The sequence below is a fragment of the Esox lucius genome, chromosome 22 (genome assembly GCF_011004845.1).
Source record: "Esox lucius isolate fEsoLuc1 chromosome 22, fEsoLuc1.pri, whole genome shotgun sequence".
NCBI lineage: Eukaryota > Metazoa > Chordata > Actinopteri > Esociformes > Esocidae > Esox > Esox lucius.
This window is the reverse complement of record NC_047590.1, coordinates 12,471,405-12,491,482: the sequence shown is the minus strand read 5'-3', so window position 1 is coordinate 12,491,482 and position 20,078 is coordinate 12,471,405. Positions and strand designations below refer to the sequence as shown.

Here is a 20,078-nt window from a genome sequence, read left to right as displayed (position 1 = left end):
GTAGTCTTCACAACGTGGACTTGACACTATAGGCTACAAAATTCACTTGTGCTGAAGCAGTCTTACATCTGTTATGCTCTGTTCACTGAAGTTGATCCCCCGTTTCTTTGGTCTTGGGTGAAATTCTGCTCCAGGACGTTCTCCTTGCACCAGCGATTTAACTTGTCTGTGGACTGAATCAGATCCTCTGAATTGCATCATCTCTCAGTAGGTAGTCCTTCAGTGTAGAACATGAATGGGCCAGTGATGAGGTAGTCCTTCAGGCCCAGGGGGATCCATTTGAGGTCTTAAACTTTAATATAGCACTGCCTCTGTCCTGAATACGTAAATGTTATTTTAAAAAGCAGAGTACCCTAGCACTACACATGATATACAGGACAAAAGGACAAGACAGTTGGTTATTTGCAAGTCCAAACTTTTAATTTTGGTAAAATTATACAATAAATGCACAGATACGTTTTTTCTCGTGCAGTGCACAGCCTCTAAACTAATACATTAAAGCAAATGCTAACAGGCTACTGTGATGTTCAGGGTAGTCTGGTCAGCCCGAAGCTCTCCATCACCTTTGGTAGCTTCAGATTTCATCTATAATTTTCACTTAAACTGTTCACTCATCCAAACCTAATATACCCAGTCAGTCACTGTTACTTTAAGACTTGTTGCCCTTCTCAGACTCACCACACGCACTCCACTGAACATACACAGAGGCTTAAATATGCAAATACAACAACAGAGCAGAACCACATGTTTTTTTTCCTTAAGATTGCCATGTGCCAGACATTCGCTGGGGGGAGGAAAACTCAAAAACAAAGAAAATTTGAATTAGAGAGAATCTGGACACTTTTTTGCACTGGTACATTGTTTTTTAGAAAATGATTTTGATCACTTTTATTATCCAAACCTTGGCATTGGTTGTTTCTAATTTTGTTCGCCAATTAAACGTTAAGATTACGGTTGATTAGACGTTGCGGCCGTGAGGCCAGTACTAGAACAGGTGTGGATTTTGATATTGAGTCCAATATGACTGACATTAAAAAGCTCACACTACCCCGAAAAATATAAATTCCCACGCATACCGGTGACATTCAACATTCAAGTGCCAGTGTTTTTATACTGTCTTTTGGTCAAGTTTCTTAAACTACCACTTTTTAGGCTTATAAAAATAAATATTTCTCAAAAATGCTTAATAAATTACACAAACTAGCAGCAAAAGTAGAATCTAGTAATCTGTGTGCAAATAGCTAAATTCCCAGAATGCTACTGTACTAACCCCTGGTCCCAAATAAATCCTGGTTTTAAATAGTGATAAACCTTCCCCTTTCGTAAACAAGCTGCGTTTCTCACAATCTCCTCACACAAAATTCGGAAGCTTAAAGGACACGCACTCAAGAAGACATTTATATAAAACTCTAGATGTGCAATAAAATACGTTTTTGTAAAACTTGATGGTCATTAAGTAACATCAGAAAGGGGCCTAGACCTAACTTAGGTAGCACCATTCAATCTTTAAGTTATCACAATACTGTCAGTGCATCTGCTTCATAACCACCATCATGTCAATGTTATTTATTCAAAATGTCAAGGCACGACACACTTTGAGAATATTTATGTATTGCACTTAAGTTAAATGCCATTTTCTTGCCAACGTTGGGCTTCCTTCCTAAATAAGGAAGAAGCCTGCATGCCAGCTATAGTAGTAAATTGGCCAGTGATTTTACATTATACATCCAGCCCTACTCCACAAAGGGACAAATAGCTGCATTGGTTCTTTGTCAGTAATAAAGGATAGATAAAACACCCCCGTCTTTGGCCGGGTCGCGTGGGCTAGATTCACCAGCCAGCATACACAGGAAAACCTTATTGCCTCTTAATATGGTGGTGCACTGAGAAATAAACTGCACTTCCCATCATCCTTTGCTACATTGGTGCGCAATGCACAGTTCGGTTTGCTCGCTTGTACATTACCAACCCACTGCTGAATACACACCCTTAGATTCTGACCTATGACCTCCTTACCCTGACACACTGAGGGGGAAGAGCTTGTACAGTTGTTTACAGTAAACCCGAGAATGTTCTTCGGATTCTAACGCAGCTTGAAAAAGAGATAACGAAATAAAGGTGTAAGAGAACAACATTTTGTAATGAAGTAAAAGCCTGCTGCAGAATTTCCTTTTGCATTTTGTTTTTTTAAAACTCCTTGACCAAAAAACAACAACACTTGCATGCGTAATTCGTCCCGGGATGGCCTTGGCAAAAAGCAAAGCCACCCAGGTTACTGTGTGGTCCTATGGCAACCATTCGAACTTCACTTTCAATATGGCAAGCGCCGTTTTAGAATTGTTGACAATTTTAAGAAACATTCTGTCGGAAGGATATTTCAATTGCATTCCTCCAAAATGTTTTCAAGTAAAAAAGCTAACTCAAAAACAATTTCACCCACCAGGCAGCTAAGAAAGTTTGCTTCACTTGCCGGTTCAATAGCAATCAAGTGGGGAATTGGCATTCGAGCAGAGTTGCTCAAATACCTTGTATTTACATTTAAATATTCAATTTTAAAATATTAAGATCGTAGAACTGGAATGGCTCGTTTAGTGAAGACTACCATATTCCTCTCCAGGATAGAGTGAGCGAAACATATTTTGAACTCTTCTTTTTTCCCCTTGAAGTGCACTTTTGTCACATAAGGGTTTGAAAACCTATAATGGAATTCTCCTAAGATGGCTGAAACATGCAGTTGGAGCTGGTTTGAGCCATCAGATTACCCTGTGACAAATTTGAAGCTCAAATGGACGAATGACTCACTCAAAAGTCATGTCATCTCGGTGTTTGCCAAGGTTTGATATTTAGTTCAAGCTTATTTTGTTTGCCTTCCGAATAAAATAACAAAAAACACGTTTAAACCCAAAAGAAACAAACAAAAAAAACAATTTACTTCTTTTCGGCCATATTTCAGCCAGCTATGACGTTTAAAATAATATAATAGAGAAAACGATCTAATTGTTAAAGGCACAGTACATTAACAAACAAATGATCCTCAGTTTTTGTTACAAAGAAAAAAAAAGCAGCTGTAGTGAAGAAAAAGAACTAGAAGTCATATGCTATTGTCGTCACGGGTGACCACACGATGATTCCGGAGCCTGGCATCGCTAGGTAACGCTCAGTGGGCTCCAGCTCTTTCAGCCCCCCCGTCTCTCTCTCCCTTAGCTCCATTTTTTGGGGTGGGGGGGGGAAAGCGGTCAGAGAATCACAACTGGTAATGTACTGCAGAGTCTGTCTGGAAGCTACACGGGGGTTTATATAGTCTGGCTTAGGTTACACATGTGGTTTCCTTATCAGTGAGTTTGGCGTGGCGCGGCCCACTGCGATGGGGTGGGGGTGGGGAAGGGAGGGTGGAGGTGTAGGTAGAGGGGGATATGGTTTAGAGGAATGTTTAGTTGCCCCACCAGTCCACTCCCCCTTGGTGGGTGTAGCTTCCTCCATAGCCGTCGCTACTGTAGAAGTTGCCTCCGAAGCCACCTGTGGCAGAGAAATTAGATCAGGACAGTGTTCAGGACAACGGGGACCAGAGTTCTTCATTTGGCCGGGCCAAACTGTATCTGGGAAATTCCTATCCGACTTCCACAAGATCCATTTTTCTTATAAAATAATTTCAGACACAGTCGGTATTTGACATTATGACACCGATCCAGAACCCGTGTCCACCATTCTGGACCAGACTAGGAATCCGACAGTCTACCACATATTGCTTAATCCGGCCCAGTGTGATAACGGACTGGATCTCCGATAATGGGATATATCCATGAAGACCTAACAGGGACTGTGTTGGAGAATGGTTCCGATTGTGACACCAACGTTAATATCTGTTGCCAAATGTTTCTCCACCGTGAGGTTTAGAACCAGTACTTACCACCGCCACCGCCGAACCCACGGTTTCCTCCGTGCCCACTGGGCTGGCGTCCACCACGACCCCCGAACCCTCCAGTGCTGCTGCTGCCACCGCTGGTCTGACGGTAGTCCCTGGCACCAAAGCCACCAGAGCTGAACCTAAACACAGAGGGAGAGTGAGTGTCTCAGAATGATTGTAACTTCCATCAGCTGATGTCTCCCTCATACTTTCCATGAGTGTGTTACCAAAGAAAAATGAACTGTGCACTGGAGGCACTATTGCAAAGGAACACTAACGAACCTGCAGAACGCACATTAGCGATGCTAGATTAGGCCACCACTTCTGATTTAAAGCAGAATATCTGGCACTGGAGTGTACTGATGAAAATGACCAGTGCAAATTAGAAATGCATTTATAAAATTTGTCAAAAAACGTTTTGGCAGTCTCCTTCTGTGGAGCACGAAAGGACAGCCTGTCAGAGGCTGCATTTATTTAATGAGATAAAAATGACCTATTCATTTTAGAGAAAGTTTGTTGAGTCAGTCAGAAGGGGAGAAGCTGTCCATTGCAACACTATCCTAGTTACCTGAATCTCAGTACACAACTGCCATGTTTCTAAAAACACACCCAAAAAACCTCCCACCCCTAACCACACCCTTAAAGGCTGTTGCATTTGTTAATGAACATGACTGAAAACAAGGTCACCTGAACTGAGCTTCGAAAGTACTTTGACATGCAGCCAAAAAAAAAAAGGTGACACCCCACTACGACCTTTCCCTCACGGCTACCACACGTACCTCTTAGAGCGCCCGCGGGTGTTGCTCTTGTGCTGGTGCTCATAAGCCAGGCTCTCCAACCAGGAGGGCACTTCCTGTTTAGCCTCCACCAGGATGTCCAGAAGGTCCTTGGTGATGTTGCCGTTCTTATCGTTGAAGAACGACGTCGCCAGGCCTGGGTGTAGGGAGGAATCACTGTTAGAGAGGAGTTCCTATCCAAACAAGGAAATCACTCAAATCACACCTAGTTACAAAATTCCTATGGTTGTGTTTAGCGATGCGCACCGTTGCGCTACCATGCACAGCCCACGAGGGAACAGGTTGCCCACTTTCACAGATCAATTAAGTCAGGCACGGAGATTCAGAAAACGTGCCGTTGTTCTCGTCAGGCTATGTTGAGGATTGGATGTGGTCGATTGGCTTACCCAGGTTGCCTACGCGTCCAGTACGACCAATACGGTGGACATACTCCTCTATGTCACTGGGCAGGTCAAAGTTGATGACGTGCTTTACATTAGAGATGTCCAGGCCACGTGCAGCCACCTGGTACAAGAGAGCAGAAGACAACATTATTCTCCATCTTGTTTGAACAGCTCCATTTAGCAACCCCCTTATCATACAAAATATTCCAAAAAAAGCACCAGGCTAAAAGATAGTATAGCCTCCTTACATTTTCACCCCAATTTTGTAATATCCATATTTTTCTCCCCAATTATTGTGAATAAGGCCCTGCTTTAAAACCGCAACTCCCAGCAGACTATGAACAGTTACTGTCAAGATGTCTTCCAGAACAGCATCAGATACACTTTGCTTCTGTTCACCTGCTCATTTAACCAGAAAGTCTACAGCCCCTCTACCTTCACTGACCTCACAAGCACCCAAGCCACTTGCTAGAGCGTGACAAGGCAAGGCAATACTTGATTTCTAAGCCCTCACAAACAGTGCTGCCCAAGTGCACCACCCTGAACCAGACCCGGGGATTCATCTACGAGCTGTATTCAAACCCTGACGTAGCGAACTTAAGAGGCAGTGACTTTACTGCTGGGTCATTCTAGAGCCTCACTGTAACAGAGGTATATAATATATGCTAAATTTGGCAAAGTGCTTCCATTATGCCAAATGAATGGATGGTTCTTTAAAAAGAAAAGAAAATGTATGAACAAACATATCCGTTCATCATCAACCAGTTTGGGACTACGTGTCGCATTACTTATCTGCACGAAAAGTTATGACGTAAACCAGACACAATGCCTGTATGCTACTCACGGCTGTGGCGACGAGGATGGGGCAGCGTCCCGAGCGGAACTGGTGCAGTGCCTCCTCCCTATCCCTCTGGGAGCGGTCCCCGTGGATGCTGGTGCAGGCGTAGCCCTCGCGGTACAGGAAGTCCTCCAGGGCATCTGCACCCTTCTTGGTCTCCACAAACACCAGCGTCAGGGAGTCTTTACCTAGAGAGGAGGATGAGGGCAGGTCAGTCACCGATTCACCTAGACCAGCATTTTATAGGGCAGCCATGGGAAATACTACAATAGAAATGGTGCAAAACCTAGTCCTCCACCAAGAGTGGATCATAGACCATGTCAAGTCCATTCAAGACATTTCTATGTGAAACGTTCAGAGCTTGTTCTGTACCCTTCTGAACAAAGCCCAGGTTAGGAAACAAGAGGAAACAACAAGAATACACTACCGCCTGTGATTGTAGCTCTGTAAGAGGTCGAGGGAGGGATGGAGGGAGTGTGTTAATCACAAGGGGGTTGGTAGGTGGGAGGAAACATCCACTGTTGCTAAGAGATGGAGGCTCTGGCAAAGAAAAGCTGCATATCTAAAGTGTTGTTGGTCTACAGTGACTCATGATGACCAGAGGGCTTCTTCAAAAGGTTACAGCACATTCAAATCAATTCAGGGAAAGGGCTTGACATTAACGCTCGTCTGCCCGAGACCAGATATATATATTTTTTTACTCTGACAAGCAGAAAATAGATTTAGTTTAAAAACAAAAGTCTAAAGTAATCACAACATAACGTGTGACCTCTGGGTGCCATGGGTTGCACACCAGGGTTCCCAATCTATTCTGAGCACATCATTGCAGAATAATAAACCAGGAAGTTATTCTAGCTTTTTGCATTCACGTACAAGCAGACCTTTAATAACCTGCAGGCCCAAAGACCCAAGCAGCCACACCAGTATCTAGCAACAACATAATATTTAGTTAAGCTAATGTGTTTGGACCTCAAGAGTTTCATTGCCTCATACAATAATTTCCAATAACAGTCTTGGTCCAATGCTGCAAGACCTCCTTGATAATATTAAGAGACCCTTAAAAAGTTTAAAAAACAAAAACTGTCCTACTTGTCTAAAGGACGTGTGGCTGAAGACGTTTATGTCAAGCCCTGAGCGTAGTTATAATATGCAAGATTCGGGTAGAAAAGTGTTTGGGGTCATTTATTTTTCTACCTGCATTGTACGTTTTGCAAGCTGCCATGGCCATCAGATCAAAAGGAGCATAACAAAAGCATAAGAAAGAATGCATAGATATGCAGTAGCAGGAGTTAACTAGGCAGGGTTTGAGCACATCAAATAAACAGTCAGTGATTCCAGAATCAATCCCCACACGAGAGAGAATCCTCTTCAAAACAACAAACAATGGGTGACATCACAATGACAACAACACAAGATGGCTGTTCAGAACCAAAGGAACCTTCTGTCTGGACACATATGGGTGACTAATATGGGTAACCAATATAGGCCAAGCAATAAATAAAAAAAGGAACTGAAAAATGAAATGAGACAAGCTTCTACATCCACTTTAGTAATAAGAAATTCCTACTTACCAGGTTTCTCTATGTTTTCACCTGCATTGTCCTGAACCTCGCTTGGAATGACTTTGGATAAAACCAAACCCGGCGATAAACTTAATGCAGTTTCAACAGTTCATAAGTGACATGACAGGGGGAGGCTAGCCAACATACATAGAGTTCAGCAAACAGTTTGAGATGTACTAGGTCAATGGCCACCAAGATGGCACCAACGAGTTCCAAGACAACCTCAATTATAATGTCATGTCAAGGAACATTTGGTGCTAATGTGAATAATAGTTTCCTGAACTCTGTTTACATGGCTCTACAGGTAGGGTGAGTTTAGTGGCCAACATGCGTATTCTAAGAATATATTCAGCTACAAATCTTCCTCATATCTCACCCTGACACTGCCAAAACTGAGTTGCATTCAACAAACTGCCCACTGAGCTTATGACCATCTTCAAGAACTAGGCAATTAAGGGAAACCGAATGCCTAATGAAATCAATACACAGTCACAGCTAAATGGTTACCCATCTTCTAAGGTTTATAGCTAAAGTCTAGCAAGCTTTATTCAGGAACTATCCTGCCATTAAGGAGCCAGTGGAATCTGCTGAGTAGTGGTCCTATCAAAGACTTGACTTGTCTGCATCAGGGTTTCCATTAACCAGACATCCGAAAAATGTACTCACAATCCATATGCATTGGTCATGTAACCCATTAGGTATGTGCCGAGGTACCGGGAAAAAAGGTTTTCCAGGGGATCCCCCTTTCACATTCCAGGTAGTCTATATACAAATCTCTCTAGCCTGATTGTATATTTTGACCAGCAAACTGCTGTTGCGTGCAGAGTGTCGCAAAATAACTGTCCACCCACGTTATAACTATTGTACGTAAACTGATTTTAACCCTTCCGATCCAATAGCAGTCATCGACGGCCTTCCTTTACACAAATAATATTTGTGTAAATATCAATCTACCAGTTAAAAACGTGTTACTGTATTCCCGTGGATGAAAACAGAGAAAGGGTATGTTGTCATTTGACTTTAATTTTTATAATTTTACTCAAAAAGCTAGCAGCAAAGCGGCCGTTTCTGTTTGGTTATACGAAGTTGGAAACATCCTTGCTCTTTGAAAGCAATAATGATGTTGTGGTAACAAATACACTCTGGATACAAATTTGCTGTTTTCTATATTTGATGCTGTGAAATGTTGGTAATATCTTTTAGATGACAATAACAACCCTATCGTGATTGATAAGCGAGCGCATCAGATGTGGAGCTCAAATGGTTGCGTGCTCAATCTTGTAATTGAAAACGTTGCAGTATTTAGCTGTATAGTCGGCTAACTAGTTGAATGATTTATCGCATTCCTTAGGATTTCATTCATATGCGCAAACTGCAATAGCTAATTAGACAGCTAATTGTCCGGTTTAGTATATTATAACCAACATTTTGCCCTCCAGAATTATTGGAACCCTAGTTAAAGACGAACAAAAAGTCAAGGTCTTTAAAGGTCAGTGAAAATGTCATATATACCTTTTTTTTGTTGGAGTTTGAGGATAAACAATTTCATTTTTTCCCATTTTTTTGTCATGTGGAAGACCCTACCAATTTTACATGTTGTATAACTAACTCATATTTGTAGGCTAGGCTATAGCAAACATAACCACAATAGAAATAAGCAGCCTATTTGGGCAGCATTTCAAACACGCGAGACAGCCTAGCGTTTTTCTTTCCAATCATTACAAACCTTGGGAGACAGACCCACGAAACAAACTCACCACACAGTCTAGTTGCCAGTGGCTATAGTGGCTGTCCAGAGGTAGATTTCTTGTGACTTTCACTGATGTGCTATCAAACCCATTGGTATTATACGTGCATAATTGTCAGAGTCAAATGTTTTATTTTTCAGCAATGTATGAAACATTTTGCTAAAATAAACCGCTACCTCATGTTTTCATGGACTATAATGGCATGTCAATGCAAACACTTCTTATTTCCACTATTATAATGAATGTGTTTAATTCCTTTTTTGCCCTTGCATTGGAAGTCATTTCTAAAATCTGGGTGTAGCAGGATGACAAATTGTCCCGATACAGTTCTGTTTATTGAGGTTATTGGCGAAAGCATGTCAAATTGTGGCCAACGGAAACCCGGTTCTGCATATTGAATTAATGACCAATAATATTTCTCTTCAGAATTTGGTTAATTTTGATCAAGTCAGCTGATTTAGGGAAATACTGCCTTTGCACATTCCATCTAGCTTAAACTATTAATCCTACAGTTTCATAAAATAGGAGGACTAATTCAAAAACACAGGGTTTCTCAACTCCAGTCCTCAGACACCCACTGTCCACGCAAGTTCATTTCCAAGTAATGTCAAAGAATGTAAGTGCCCTTACCAACCCCAAATAATTAAAAAACTAAGTGTGTCTCACCCAGTCTCTGGGACAAGCTTTGAGAAACCCTGCACTACCACTGATAGTTAGTTACAGCAGCCCACAGAAAGATGGGTGGGGAAGAAATGCGGGGTTGAGCCAGTAGCAGGTTTAGCGGAGGTAGTTACCTGTGGCATTGAGCAGGTCCAGGAGGAAGGACCTCTTGTCACCGTCCTCCACCCACACCACCTTCTGTGTGATGTTCTCCGAGGTGGATCCCACACGCCCCACTGCCAGGAAGATGTACTCCTCCAGGAAGTCACGTGCCAGGATCTGACAGAGGGACGATGGGAGTCACTGACAAGCTGCACATACGTTCATTTGTAAACGTTTAAGACGCAGCGTATGCGGGCAGCATACAATTTGTACTAATGATTTACAAAGTGCTTTCCAAAGAAAATCAAAGTGTTGCAGAGCATTGGGCTGCACGACCTGGATACGTTGAATCCCAGTATATCAGAAGTATTGCAATTACAGTTATGAATTGTGATTTAAAACACTTCTAATGAGATCATAGCCTACATAACATGCTAACTGAATAAAAAAAGTTGTGATTCTGAAACTTGCTAACGATTTCGAGACACAGCTTGTGTCTCAAACAATGTATTATACGGATTTAATGACATTCACACCTTTTCCAATCGTTAAACTTCCTCAAGCCTTGAAGCTGAAACTCTAACAATGGCCAACCAACAAGCATTGGAGCAAAACATTGGAAATGCTCAAGAAACAAAGACCAAGGAGATAGAAATTATCTTATGCCAAATAAATGTTACGTCAGTCCAGTTTCCAGGTGGCCTGTAGTCTGCGGCTGCCACGCCTGTGCGTTTGTTGCTTACAATTAAGGGACACAATTCTACCACAACCACTAACACACAGGCATTGTTTTCTATGAATAACAACGAGCCCTCACCACAACTGGCATAACACAAGGAAACTACTGACACGCAATGAGCGTCTTGTTTACAATTCAATACTGCACAATTTAGATCACAATCTGATTAATCATGCAGCCCAAGCTGAGCATCAGCACAGGTTTGTGTGTGTGTGTGTGTGTGTGTTCAGCCACAGAATGTGCGTGCGTATGCACACGTGTGTGTGTACCTGGATCTCCTTGGGGAAGGTGGCGCTGAACATCATAGTCTGGCGGATTCCTTTAGGGGGCATAGTGTCCTGCTCCACGATGCGTCGGATCTGGGGCTCGAAACCCATGTCCAACATCCTGTCAGCCTCGTCCAGCACCAAGTAGCTAAGAAACAGAGAGGGGGTCAGATAATGGCTGAGACAGTGTTTTTTCCAATCATGGTCAGAAGCTTATATGGCTGTGTAAGCTTGCTTTACTGCCCAGTAGGCTGATTTGACTAATCAATAGTTTTATCAGCTGAATCAGGAGAGATGTTGCAGGGCTAAGCAATACAACACATAGCTCTACTTAGATGAGTGACAACTAATGCCATTTGCTTGGTTACAATAACATTTGGCTTTACATGAATTAAAAACAGCCTGGCCCTCAGACAACTCATCTACCCTACTTGCTGATCTGGGCTTGCAAATGTTTGGTAGTATTGCGCTAAACAATCAAGTGTTTATGGCAATTTTCAAATAACTACACACCTCAAAGTTTCATTGAGCTCCAAGCATGAGCCATGGCATCAATAACGTGGTGAATTCTAGCATGCGCGACTAAACCAACTCCACGCGCGCATGTTACCCACCAGTTTTGTGGTGCTACTTAAGTTAATACACTACACAATGGAAAATTACCACATTCAAGTCAAACTGACCATTCGCACCCATAATTCAGAGAGTCTTGAAGTTAGTGCAACATTAACTAAGTTGGAAGATGAAACTCAATTAATTATAATATTAATGTAGACCAAATAAGTTCCTATCCCGTCGGTGTTTACTTACTTGCAGTAGTCAAGGCCAATCTTGCCCCTCTCCATCATGTCCACCAGGCGTCCGGGTGTGGCCACCAGCAGGTGGCAGCCTCTCTCCAGGTCTCTGATCTGCTGGCCGATGTCAGCCCCTCCGTACACCACACAGGGACGTACACGAGACCGGTACGCAAACTAGGAGAGGGGTGGAGGAAAGACGAGGGCGAGGGGAATAAAGGGCCGGAGGTGGGAAGACAGGAGGGGGAGAGAAGAGGGAGGGAGCGAATGTGTGGTACAAAGAGAGAGAAGGCAGGGGAACGGGGTGGAGGGGGCAGACACGGGAGGGAATCAGAAACCAAACAATGATTGTGTGTTACACTGCAGTTCCCTAATCCCAACAGTCGCTCGCTGGCAGTCAACACAAAAACACCGGGACAAAGAGACGGAGGCCCCCTGCAGACAGCTAACAACCTAGCCTGACGCTGATGGGATGTCTGGTGTCAGTCACCACAATGGTGCGCGCGTTTCAGCACTGCTGTCCCGGCTGGAGATGTCTGAGTGTAAACACAGGTGGAGTCAAAGGTGCGAGGATGATTACCTTCCTGGCCTCTTCGTAGATCTGCAGGGCCAGTTCTCTGGTGGGGGCCAGAACCAGAGAGAGGGGGTACTGCTTACGACGACCGTACTTCCCATTGTCCTGCCCTCCAGATTTCTGGGCAGCGAGGGCCTCTCCTGGGCCTTCAGTATAGATTTGACTCAGCACTGGCAACAGGAACGCTGCAGTCTTACCAGAGCCTGAGAGACAGTTGTTCATTAGCCATATAATGTTAACGTACTTGAATGCAACAGCATTACATACTGTATTTCAGTGGTTCTAGTTATTTTCTGACCCGTCTGTGCGCAGGCCATAAGGTCTCTCTTGTTCTTGATGATTGGAATGGCGTACTTCTGAACCGGAGTCGGTCGGGTGTAGCGGGTCAAGGCAATGTTACCCATGATGATCTCCCCCATCTCTACATCCTGGAACTGAAGAAAACGAAAGAGTCAAATTGAAACAGCAGCACAGCACTTCACTAATCACCATGTTTCGGCTTCAAGAGACACTGACATTAAGCATAACTGCCTTCTGCGTGCGGGCAGACAGAACTGGAATGTTCAGGCAAAGGCAGCTCTTACAGGAAATGTTTCTTCTGAACAATAACTGTAACAATGAACAAGAGGACAGCAAGGGCCGTTTAAGCCTGACGATGGGGTTGTTTAACCAAAAGACTTACACTGTCAATGTGATGTGGGCAGTTTTGGCCTGTGGCCTCAACGGGAATGTCGTCGTAATTGTCAAAGTTAATCCCTGTGTTACCTCCAGCGAACAGCTCCCTAGGTAGAAACAGATGGGGGAATGTCAGGAAAGCGGCAGAAAAGGCTTCCTCTCAATTTCTGTGAGGATAACTACACTGGATGGGAGATGGCGCCATGTTTCAATTCCATCCGTTATTTAGATCCATCAGTATGGACAGTAAGGAAAACTACTCACTGTTCCAGGCGCTCGTTGGCCTGAGTGGGTTTGGACCAGTCCTCATCGTCCCTGGGCTCCTCCACCCAGCGGCTGTTTCCACCGCCCCCAAACCCTCCACGCGGGTAACTGACAACCACAACCACAGGGGTCAGGAATGCTAGCGCGGCAGCCTTATGGTCTCTTATGAATCAGGAAGACAATAGCTGTCTACAAAAGGATGGCAGCTCGGCAGCAATGCTTACCTTCCACGGGAAACATTTGTGCCATTGTTGAAGAAAGCAGATTTCCCCCTGTCAGGACGCGCGCCAAAGCTGGTGTAGGCGTCTTTAGTGGTGTTCCAGCCACCGACATCTTTGTTGTCATAACCGCCAAACCCTCCGGCGTTTTGCATGGGCTGGACAGGGTTGTAGGACCCGCCCCTGCCACCACGGTAACCTCCGCCACCCCGGCCTCTCTCCATGCGAGGCGGGCCGCTATTGTACCTGTTGCCGCCATTCATGCGGTTGTCGTGGTAGCCATTCTGCACAAAGCCATTGTTGCGTCCCCCATCCCAACCGCCAGGAGTATCTTGAGTAAAAACAGAAAGGGAAGAATAGAAGTCACGGTGGAGTCCCACAGATCAAATGCAGTTCTTCCTCAATCACAGTCAATGAATCCTATAGGAAGAGAGATCTGGACATTTACAGCAAGGTTACAGTTTTGCCTGTAGGGTTAAAAATGGAACCAGTCCCCCGGTATCTTTTGACTTTCACATCCCAGAGGCCCACAATTAGTTACGCCATGGATGAGTCTGAAAATGGAAAAACGTGTGCAGGTTACAATATAAGGTGTACTGTTAAACTTTAACTATCAGTATCCCAGAAGTTCAATTAAAAAGCACCTCTCAAACAGCTGAAGTAAAAATAAAAATTATAAAACATTTTGGATTTCTCTCACATTCAATACTTTCTCAAACTAGTGTCCCGATTGAGGAAACATTGTTATCAAGTTGAAGTTCGCCATGCAAACGTCATCATACATACCATTACTTAATTCCACACCCGAGACATGGAACACTTATAATTAAGCAGTGTGTTGGAATGACAAAGTTAATGGAGGCTGTATTTTATTTGGACAAAACATAAGCATGAGAGGATGCAAACACCTTTGATACAGGAAAAAGCCATTCATGTGTCGGGTTTCACTCGTGGGAATTTGGTTTTAAACATAATATTTGAGAGCCTCCGATCTTTGTCCAGATGCATCGTGGCCATACTTTCAAATTGAATTGTGTGAGACCATTGTTTTAGTAGGCAATAAAAACATGCATAATAAAATAAATGTACAATTTAGAATAAAATGCCAGAGCTTCCCTCAGCCAAAGAGCCGTCAGAAAAGGGACTTACAGCTTCCTGGTGCCATTGAGAAAGTGCTCTGTCTAGAGAATGCATCTGCTGCAAGAAAACAAAAAACAACGAACACAACGTCATGGGGATAATGATAAAACAGGCGTCATGATGAAAACGTGCTGCCCATGTAGTGTGAATGTTTGCCAGTTAGAGCATGACAATTGAGCTGATGACTTGTCAAAGCAGTAACCCGGATGCAGTCAGGAAATGTAATGGACCCCAGGACATTGGATAAGCACTGCCTGTCTTCTTGCAGTCTAACTAGAAATGAGATTAAAATCACCAGCTGGCTATGTAAGATGGAGATTCTAAGATAACAGTTCAACAGTATCACCGCGGGTGAGGATCCACACATCCCAGTCGCCATCTAACCTCATCCAAGCCCAGAGTAAACCAAGTGTCAAGATTAAACGCTAGCTAAAGGGACAGATTTCGTTGGGCCATGTTGCTGGGTTTAGCAGGCTTAATGCAGTGAAACGTTTTGGTGGGGTTACTATTCTGAATGACAGAATTCTTCACCACTAGGGGGCCAGAGCATCTTATGGGGTCCAACTGGCATACCTCAAAGAGGTGGTGTTGATGGGGTGGAGGGGGGGGGGGGTCCAACACTTACCATTTTTGGAAGCCTCTTTGTTCCGTAAATGAGGTGGAATGTAACAGGTCCCTAGAGAGACAGACTTGTGAGAACAGGGGCAGTACGGCAACAACTGACAAGCACTTCACACAGGCCTAATGGGGTCTGGGTCTTATTCCATGATGTCTCAATCCTTTTAACCCTATCAATCCCAGAACAGAGCCAAAACCAACTGACTTTCTCTGATCGATATGCGATCTTATTTGGACGCATGCTGAAGTGTTAAACCAGTCCATTTTCAGGATAAGGGTTTGTAATTCTCATTACAATATTTGACCAACGATTGCGTTAAACATCCAACAGGACAGACGTAACTTTATGGAGTTTGTACAAAATCCCTGGGCATAGTGTCTATAACACAATGAAGTTCGACTTCATAGCTGCAGTCACAATCTCCTACAACTCCAGTACCAAGGAGTTCTTCATGGCACAGATTCTACAAGACGTCAAAGAACTTGCAAAGGGATGTTGGTCCATGCTGGAATACCCTTAAATAGAAAGCTTTAAGGTGTTACCATAACGAGGAAAGGTGACACCCCCAGAATTACCATAACGAGGAAAAATAAGAGGTAAGAGATTGCTATGAATCTTATAAAAAGGCAGTGTAAACAATAGTTCAAACAATAGCCTGAAGTACACCGACAACATCCCTAGAAAAAAAATCAATTGAGTCTAAGAGGGGACACAGTTGGTGCTAAGTTTCTATGACACTCATGGCATGATCCATTACATCAGTAACGTGGCAAGTGTTTGGTTAACATGTTCAAATGAAAACCAACTCCAAGCGCACAAGTAGCACACCAGTTTATTAGTGCTACAGCTAACAGAACATTAATCCATCCAATTCGAGAATACATCTCTTTCTAACACACAGCTACTGGGACCACAAACTAAAACAGAGCTTTATAACAAGGAGACATTTGTAAACTAGGTTACGGTGCTCAGCACAGTCTCCATCTTTCAAAAAAAATTTAAAATCTGCATCCCACTAAGTGATAATGAAATTCATTGTTATTGACGTTGATTATAATCGATAACAAGTAATCGCAGCCCAAACACTTGTTTTTCAGTGTTATGATTACTGTGCCTGGTGGCTCCCTGCAATTCGATCCCTGCAATTCTCAACATTGAGATATATTCACCCAAAGGACGGCCAATGCCTGATTTTTTTTGGTTTATTGCACCATTCTCCATAAAACCTAAACACCGTGTGCAGAAAAACACATGATGGTGGTGGTTTGAGATGATGGAATACACTCGATATCACGGGACTTTACACTTTCTAACATTCCATAGAAAACTGAATTCCTATGCTAGTTTCCCTGCTTTATAAAGCTTTCAACATGTACTGGCTTAAACTATTCCAAGAACAAATTTGTTTAGCATCTGCGTTGTATTTCCAGGTACAGGCATTTCGGGATCCACCGATGTTGAAAAAGAACCTGAACTCTGCGTCACGAACGCTAACCGGTGATACACAGTGGAAAACCAGATGTGTCCAATGGCACCTCCCAAAACTGCAGCATAAACAATGTTTCCAAGGAGACTGCCGTTCTGGGGTACCCTTGGGATTGATAGGGTTAATTCAACAGAAATGAATTGGCTAAATATCTGAACGAACAAATAAAACAAACCTGGAAGCATAAATGAGAACTGAAATCTTAAATGGCAATCAAATTCAGGAATGCTAATTCATAAATGAAGCATGAATTGGTTAAAATAATTAAAAGAGTAACAAAAATCCTGGCATCTTAGACCTAAATGAACCTAGTAGTACACTGATGAATGTGAAAGTCAGTCCCAAAATTTTAAAGCTCCATTCTCTAATCTGTCCCTTAAGGGCCAGAGGTGTCCAGTGTGGGACATTTAATGGGCTTGTTAAAGGGATTTAGGTGTTCAGTATGTACGCAGACAATCGTACTGGTCAAAGTTCTTCTTCTGCGATTTATTTGGCTGTCTAGTTGAGTGCGTTAACCATATACTGCAGTGGTCATACTCACCGCAAAAAAAAAAAACATTCTAAACTGTCTCCAAATAAAATTCTGAAATGCTTTCTGGAGCTTTTCGAGAAGTAACTGTTTTTGCAAACATCACTAGTTGACCACAGAAAAATGGCTAGCTACTTAAGCCATAGTATGTGGCCAATATGGTTACGCTCATGGGCAAAATGAAGTAGGTGGGTCACAGGCTGCATGGCTACACGCTGAAATATGGAATGAACAGTGCAGCGCTAGAAAGTAGCATCAACACTGTACAAGCCTTGAGAACCAGGCTCTCAGGGATTTCAGGTGCGTCGATTTAGAAATTAGTTCCAATATAAAGGCAAAGCAGAAAGCAAACTACTTGAGTGATACAAATTCATAAACGCAATAGTGGAAATGGCAAACGCGTTTCTGCATTTGCATGCCTCTATAGTCCTCCAAGACATGAGTAAAGGTCATTGTGGGGACATGAATTGACTATTGACTATGAAGGTTTATCTGAGGTTTTTTTTGTCACAACTAATTATCCAATTAAAGCAATCTGGTGGTGTCATTACATAGTCATTGAACCACCTAATGGACAAAGTGAAAGGAGATGAGCGAGGGTAACTTCAGATCAAGTGATCATTACAGACTGTTCACCATAACCTAGATGTATTTAGAGCCAGAGACCAGAAATGACTTACTGCCAGTACCCCCGCCCTGTCCATCAGCATTGTTCAAGCCTAGGACAGCAAGCTGAAAGAGAAAATTAAGCCATGTTAAATATTACTGTAAAAAGGTATGCATTGGGTGTAAAATTTAAAGAGGTATATAGGTTTTTATCCTGAAAGATGAAATGGTGACAAAACCGTAAATTCAGGGGCTGGGTGAAATTAAAGCGATGGGAGAGCTCTCCAGATACCACCCTTATACCCAGTGGTTCTCATCCATACACACAGGCAACTAGCATATAGCGTATATATCACCCAGCCACTGAACTTAAAACAGAAATAAGAGTTAGATTTAATTATTCGATGCCCATCAAATCCATGGGACTGCCCGATCCCTACTGGAGTCCTTGATTTTGAAGCCAAATACAGGTGACCAAAATGTATGACCAACATGGCTCAAATGGATCATGTTGCCTGTGTCAACTTTCAAAATAAGTTTTTCCGACCAAACCGACATCTTTTCAAAGCCAAGCACATGTCGAACAGGCAACTGCCGACTACGTGGAAAGTATATTGCATACTAGGACTAGGTTAAGTCTTCCACGAGTGACACGTTTAGAAATACACTCAAAGATATTTTAATAATGTTTTGTTATCCAATTAATGGTTGTTTTCCTGGATACTGTCAGGACGTTACATAAAGGTGACAAAAAAAACATTGGTTCAATTGACAATGACATGGGACACGTTGAGGTTCTTGAAACATGTCAACAAATAGACAAAATCCACAAAAAATAAAGTCGTTGCTAGTAAACAACTAGATGGCTAGAGGAACGCACATCACGAATTGTTCATTTGGGATTAAAACAACGTGACAGTGACGCAGAAGAAAATGTAGCCGGCTAGCTTTCATGCTAGAGTAGCTAGTTAACGTCAGAGCCGAGGCCAAGCTAGCAAACAGGCTAACCGTCACCGGTATCAGCTTAGTTAAGTGAATGAAGAAAAAGTACATTTTGAATGTCATTAACAATGTGTATATGGTTTAATCTTAGGTTTGATGGATTACTAGAGACAAATGAGTTCGGTATGAAAACCATTGTGAGAAACACTGCCACCATAATCACCATTATCCCCATCGCATCGTCGGCCTCCATTTTAACCTGAACACACGCAGTTAGCTAACACCGCATCTCGCTATAAAAGCTAACCAGCATTCTTGCTGTCCACGACCGCACAATTCCAGACTGTTTTGTTACATTTATACATGTTACTGCTACAAACACACACACAAAAACAAGAAAACTCACCTGCTGTTCTAGACCGTGTACATTCTCGACGGCCACATGACTCATAACTAAAGAATATTGAGGAAAAATTTTGTCGTCGAGAAGGGATCTCTTTGTTTGCCGGTTTGTAGACGTCTCTTAGCTACTTTCCGCTCGGCTTGTTTTCTTATTTTGTCAATTTCAGAATGAGTGAATTATTAGGATACAGTTCATATATTCTGTTACCGTGAATAATTTTTTCACTAAATTCGTGTTATTATTTTAAACTAGTTAGCTGTTTCGGCTGTCTAATGTCGACTGAAGCCTTTAAACCCACACCACTTGGTCTGTGTCGTGGTGGTGTAATGGAAGTATGCATGCAAACGGAAGATTTTATTGGTCGAGACAACTGCAGACAGAAGGAGGGAATTGGTTGCTCATATCGCGACATTATATCAACCCCTTTCACAAATTTTTGGTCTGGGAAATTTGATCGTAACTCACTTGACTATTTCATATTCAGTTGTTCAAAAACATGACGGCATTGAACCGTTATGGTTCAGTAAATGTTTCTGGTGGATGCATGGATACAGGGAGGTTACTCTGCTGCACCATTAGTTTTAATAAAATAGGCCTCACCTGACTGGTGAAGTTAATAGTTCTCCATCACTTTTTATAATTTGGTATTGATCTAGGAATGGTTGGTCGCTGTCAAGTACTGATTATGTCAAACCATACCTAAGTGTCTTTGACATTCCTGTTGCAAGTGTCAATAAGCCAGAAAAAGCAGTGCCTATCCAGAGAATGACAGTATAGCTTCAAACAAATCTATGGCCAGTTTTTGCTTTTCACCTATTTAAGGATATTG

General features: G+C 42.7%; 1 protein-coding gene across 5 annotated transcripts; it reads right to left on the bottom strand.

Annotated features, from left to right (window-relative positions):
- Positions 1–598: 598 nt before the first annotated feature.
- On the bottom strand, positions 599–19,576 carry ddx3xb (DEAD-box helicase 3 X-linked b). Of its 5 annotated transcripts, XM_010886332.3 has the most exons (18): positions 19,253–19,576; positions 17,979–18,030; positions 15,290–15,340; positions 14,674–14,721; positions 13,531–13,855; positions 13,307–13,414; positions 13,050–13,149; positions 12,666–12,801; positions 12,374–12,570; positions 11,810–11,970; positions 11,003–11,147; positions 10,027–10,171; positions 7,494–7,544; positions 5,929–6,110; positions 5,088–5,205; positions 4,684–4,837; positions 3,908–4,044; positions 599–3,516 (listed from the first exon to the last, which is right to left on the bottom strand). In XM_010886332.3, exons 1-18 carry the CDS (start codon positions 19,295–19,297, stop codon positions 3,431–3,433), a joined length of 2,241 nt encoding a protein of 746 aa, XP_010884634.1. In that variant the 5' UTR covers positions 19,298–19,576; the 3' UTR covers positions 599–3,430. The 5 variants fall into 5 exon arrangements, with proteins under 5 accessions (XP_010884634.1, XP_010884636.1, XP_010884635.1 ...); XM_010886334.3 differs by lacking the exon at positions 7,494–7,544; XM_010886333.3 differs by lacking the exon at positions 14,674–14,721.
- Positions 19,577–20,078: the final 502 nt, after the last annotated feature.